We start from the raw sequence: 5,340 nt of genomic DNA, 5'->3' as shown, positions 1-5,340 counted from the left end.
TAAAAAAACAAAAAAATTAATTATTTTTTCGGATCCGGATCCGGATATCCACGGGTAATGTAACATCTAGACGGATATCCAGATTTCGAATATCAAATATCCGGAAACCACGAATCCGGATCAAGATATTAAAATTAACGAATCCGACAAATCTGGATCCAGTACCCTAAATTTCTCGGATATCCGGATCCGTCCCATGCTTAGCGCTCTTAATCTCCAAGAACAGCTAAATTCATGAACTAGAATTATATAGCAAAACATAAATCCAATTTTGTAAATATCATAATGTACTACATATTAACACTATGTATTAGTTAAGCAGGTTTCAATGTGGACTCGATTTAGGTTTAGGAAATTGGTCAACCCATGCTAAGAATAAATGATATATTTCTCAAAATATCATAAATCTAACGTAATCCGATAAATAAAAGCTAAAATAAAATCATATCAAACTGTTTGATAGTATCATTTTATTGAACGTTTTTCCAGTAAGCATGCTCCCATTTCTCAACTTGCCGGATGAGATTCAATTTCTTCCTATGGAACTTCTCGAGACCGTTGGGATCAAAAGGAGGAGGTAGTGAACATGGGCCTGAAATGTGAGGTTCATCGACTAAAGAGCCCATCAAAAACCTCTTATTAGTCCCATTCGCATTTCCAGAAGGGCACACCATCGCTTCCGTACAGATTTCAACACTGTTTTGGGAAACTTGAGGCTTGAACTTAAGAAGCTTTGAGTATTCATTCAGCAAATGGAACATGTAATCATACACGTTTTCCATTGATAGATCTCTTTGCATGAACTCACTTGCTCCCCTTCCAATCTCTTGAGCCTGCATTGCAACCAATTATAAATAAAGAGTATGCATACATAATTACGATCCAACTTTTCAAAGTATTACGCAACATGTGTTTTTGGAACTTTATTTAATCTAATCACAGTATTAACTTATAGGTGTAGACAACTATTTTATAGACTATATTCGAGAACTAAAATGAAAAACTTTCCTCGCAAAACTGAAACTAATTACTCGAGTATATATATTACATTAACATTTTGTAAACTAGGCGATCTATGTTTTTTTTACTATAACCTAAATCCTTTTCAAGGTGTAGTTTGGTGTCATCATGTAAGAAAGATTATCTAGACAAAAAAAGATTTGACAGTGATACCTTTTGAGTGTGATTATTAAGCCAGTCAACAGCAAATTTGATGGATCTACATTTATTCTTATCATTAATGGGCCAATAGTGTTGGAGAGGTTGAAGAGTTCTTGAGAAGAAATCATAGTAATAAGGTTTAACCATCAATGTGACTGAGTCACACGCTAATATGTATTTCTCACTCACTGACCATCCATACCCTTCTATATATATCTTGTACCTGCACAGCTTATTATCCCAATAATTAAATTCAACATATATATAAACCTTAAATTAGACATTGGTACTATATGAGTCAAAAAGTATAGACTAGTAGTACTAGTCTAGTACTAACCTGTAAGTGCATTGATCTGCTACATTTGAATTCTCAAATCCCTTTTGCCCTTCTGATATCCAATCCTGTGTAAACACAAATAAAAAATTGCTCACAAATTCATTTTTATATACCTCATGGAAAGATTAATAGATGAAATATGGTTGTACGTACGTACATAAGCTTATTGAAGCATATATATATACCTATATATGTATATATATACGTATATATGTATACCTGAATGAAAATTCTAGCATTCCAATCATGTTGTGAGGATAAATTGCAAGTAAGAAGATCTTCTCTTGAAGGAGATGCAACAAAAGGATTCCCTTTCCAATATGCATAAGATTCTCTCTCCATAAACTTCTTCTTCTTCTTTCCTTCTTCCATTTCTTTCAACACTTTGCTCCATGGTTTTATGTTTATCTCTTGCCTTCATCCACCAATTTAATCCAATTAAATTTTATTTTTTTTTTAATTTGAAATTTATTAAATTTTCAACTATGCAAATAAATCATCAGTCGCAAACAAATATGATATTTGATACAAAAAAATATTTCAAAGTTTAATATGGAATTACCAACGAGATTTTAGAACTATTCACTTCATGTTTTGCTGTAAAGATTGAATTATATAGAAACTAAAGTTACTTTAGCTAATCACTTATTCAAAGCATAAATAGTGATAAATAAGCTACCACCACATATTTAACTAATAGTGACATTGAGTGGAGAGTCTTATCATTTGATTCTTACCTTTTCGAACACTTTAAATTACTATATACAAAAACTGGAGAACTAGGACTTTTTTTGCGGCATGTGATCAAGTGGGGACAAGTGTACGTTAACAACCATACACGCTTCAGACAAAGAAAACAAAAGAAGAAAAAGAGAGATAGTGTAGAGATATATTCCAGTACGTACCATCCCCAGAATGACCAGTCTGGAAAGACGATATCCGCCGTCCATCTATCTCCGCCGTATCTAAATAACACAGGTGGTGCATTTTCAGCTGTAAGATTAGATTTATCGTAACCGTCCGATCTAATGACAGGCCGATCATCACAGTCAAACATGAGATCCACGTCAGGCAACTTCCCTGGATACTTTCTCAGCAGCTGAAGAATCCCCCACAGTGTGAACGCGTCTCTAGTTTGTATCGACTTCTTGTAGTTTTCGACGAACACCTTGCCGTTTACTATGAGTAACCGGAAATGCGCTGTCGTTTGTCCTCGTTCCACAATTTCTCTTGTTATCCCCGTCTCTCTCCATGGCTTTAGATCCTCGTGGATCCACTTGAAGTAATCAGGACATGCCCGGTTCGATTCGGTTTGGTTATTATTATAACCGGGTTGAGGTGTTCTCGAGCAAGAACCGGACCGGTTTTGATTCAAGAAACTTGTGCAATCTACCGAGATTCTGGTTTTCTTCGTTGATTTCTTCTCTAGTACTGGTACAGGTGCGTGAACCGGTTTTGTTGTTATTATTGTCGGTGGATTATATGATTTTGTCTGTAGTAAACAATTAAAAATTCAATTATTTTCAATTAATTGAATTTTTAATTACGCAATGAAAAGATCTCAACAATAATTACCTTGTTTAGCCATAGAGATGTTCTTGAGCAAGAACCAGACCGGTTTTGGTTCAATAAACTTGTGCAATTTACCAATACCCCGGTTTTCTGCGGTGATTCTAGCTCCGGTACCGATTTTGTTGTGACTAATGTCGGTCGATCAAATTGTTTCGTCGTCTTTGATTAACAAAAAAAAGATTATGTTAATTTTCTTGATAACGTTATTCTTAAGGTTATTTTCTTAAATAATTATACCTTACTAAGCCATAGAGAGGAAGTGACGGCAACAGCGGCTGCTACAAGGAAGAGGAGAAGCGTCAAGGTGGCCACATGGAGTTTTCCGGTGATCGGACGGTACGTTTTAAAGTGGGAGACTAGAGAAGTGAGAGCTCGAGGTTTAGAGAAGAGAGATGTCATTGTTATGATTTTTTTGGATATTAAGGGAATCTTTGGAGGCTAAGGAATCTTTTCTCAGTCTTCTTAATTTTTGTTGATCTCTCCCTCTCTTCCTTCCTTCCTTCCTTCCTTCCAGTCTCTCTTTTTTGTGTGTTCTCTTAAATTTTTTTATTTGAACCTAAAAGAAAATTTAAGGAGGAAAAGAAGATGCATGTTACGCGAGTTTGACAAGGATACGACACGACACTTATGATGATGATATTGATAATGGACTCGTTTTACTGCATTCTTTGAAATTTGGAATTTCATCTACTAAACTTATTACTCGATCGTGTAAATTACGTCAGTTTCGTATTATGATAATCATATACGACTATTCCACCGTGGTGTTATTGGTTACCGGCTAAACCGGGCGCACTTGTGCGTATTAGGCTTTAATGGTTTTGTTGTTTTACTTTTCTTTTCCAGCTGTACATTTGGAAAAAAAAAACAAAAGACCCCCAAAAACCTTTTTTCCTAAAAAATTTTCATATTAATTTTTTTTTCGAAGTTATAGTTAAACGCAAATTAATAACAAAACAAAACAAGCCTAAAGACCCACTAAGTGGGCCCGGTTAGAAACAGTAGCCAGTAAACCATAGCACCATTTCGTCTTGTCCTGGTGCTTTTTCAGGGTTTATCACAAACTAGTATTATTGCCCATGCTATGCATGGACAAAATCATTGTTAAAAGTATTCATACCAAAATGTTTGTTCAAAATGTGTCATTATAATAGAAAACATGCATTTCTATTTTCAAAGGAACAAAATAGTGTGATTTAGTGGTAATTCATGGATCTGGTGATGAATTTAAAAAATATTAAACCACAATTAACGATCAAACTAAAGGCTAAAGACATTACATCAACTATAAATCTATATAAAGAAGACCAAATACAATTTAAAAACTTTCAGATTTTATAATGGATAAAATTGTTTGTCATTTTCCCTAAAGCAACAAAACGGTAAAAACTCTCAAAATAAATGAGAAATTTGAAAATATTCTTCAAAACAATTAGCAACAAAAATAAGCTGAAGTGATTACCTTACATTGTATCCTTCTTGCATTGACCACACAACACATTTAAAGAACAATTCAAAACATTTGGCAGATCATTAAATGAAAAGAGTTTAGAACGGAGGCAATACAAAGAAAATACAAGTATAGCGACGGCCAAAATCCTCGTTATTTCCTCGTAAAAGAAGGGTTACGAGGAAATGGCGATGAAAGGCGTTTCGTCGTTATATGTTTGTCGTAAGAGAAGATTCGTCGCCATTTCCTCGTTCATTAGCGAGGTTATATTTTCCTCGTAAAGAAGAATTAAGGTTTCGTCGTAAAGACCACGTGGGGTTTCCACGTAATGCGGTCGTTGTGTTTCCTCGTAAGTAACTCGAAAAGGATTCGTCGTAAAAGACCCGCAAAAACCTCTAAATATATTCGTCGTAATAAAAACGTAAATAACACGAAAGTAATTCGTCGTAATAGAATCGTAAAGTATACGAAAACGAATCCACGTAAAATCCTCGTTAATAGTTCCTCGAGATTTTGTCGTTAATTTTCCTCGTTAATACATCGGGAATTAGCTACGAAATTACTTTGTTTTCTATTTACTGAATTTATAAATAAAAATAAAATAAAAATTATATTTATTTAATTTATTAATAAAATTTTAATTGAAATTAAATCGAATAGAAAATTTTTTTTTGGCCGAATCAAAATGAAATTATATAATATATAAATAAGTTTTGAATTTTAAAATACAATAACAAAAAAGAAAACTAATGCTGCATTGCCGCGTCGTAGAATTCCTCGCTCCTTCTCGAGAGATCTGCCTCGTTGACTTGCACGGATG

The 5,340-nt window shown here is 34.1% G+C and overlaps 1 protein-coding gene across 1 annotated transcript; it reads right to left on the bottom strand.

Moving 5' to 3' along the window:
• Positions 1-367: 367 nt before the first annotated feature.
• On the bottom strand, positions 368-3,663 carry LOC106318983 (O-glucosyltransferase rumi homolog). The gene is made up of 7 exons (XM_013757165.1): positions 3,308-3,663; positions 3,074-3,229; positions 2,404-2,990; positions 1,718-1,913; positions 1,499-1,563; positions 1,174-1,384; positions 368-833 (listed from the first exon to the last, which is right to left on the bottom strand). Exons 1-7 carry the CDS (start codon positions 3,467-3,469, stop codon positions 471-473), a joined length of 1,740 nt encoding a protein of 579 aa, XP_013612619.1. The 5' UTR covers positions 3,470-3,663; the 3' UTR covers positions 368-470.
• Between the last annotated feature and the right edge of the window lie 1,677 nt (positions 3,664-5,340).

The sequence above is a fragment of the Brassica oleracea genome, chromosome C9 (assembly GCF_000695525.1).
Source record: "Brassica oleracea var. oleracea cultivar TO1000 chromosome C9, BOL, whole genome shotgun sequence".
NCBI classification, from domain to species: domain Eukaryota; kingdom Viridiplantae; phylum Streptophyta; class Magnoliopsida; order Brassicales; family Brassicaceae; genus Brassica; species Brassica oleracea.
The sequence above is the reverse complement of the archived record's forward strand: the minus strand, read 5'-3'. Positions and strand labels throughout refer to the sequence as shown.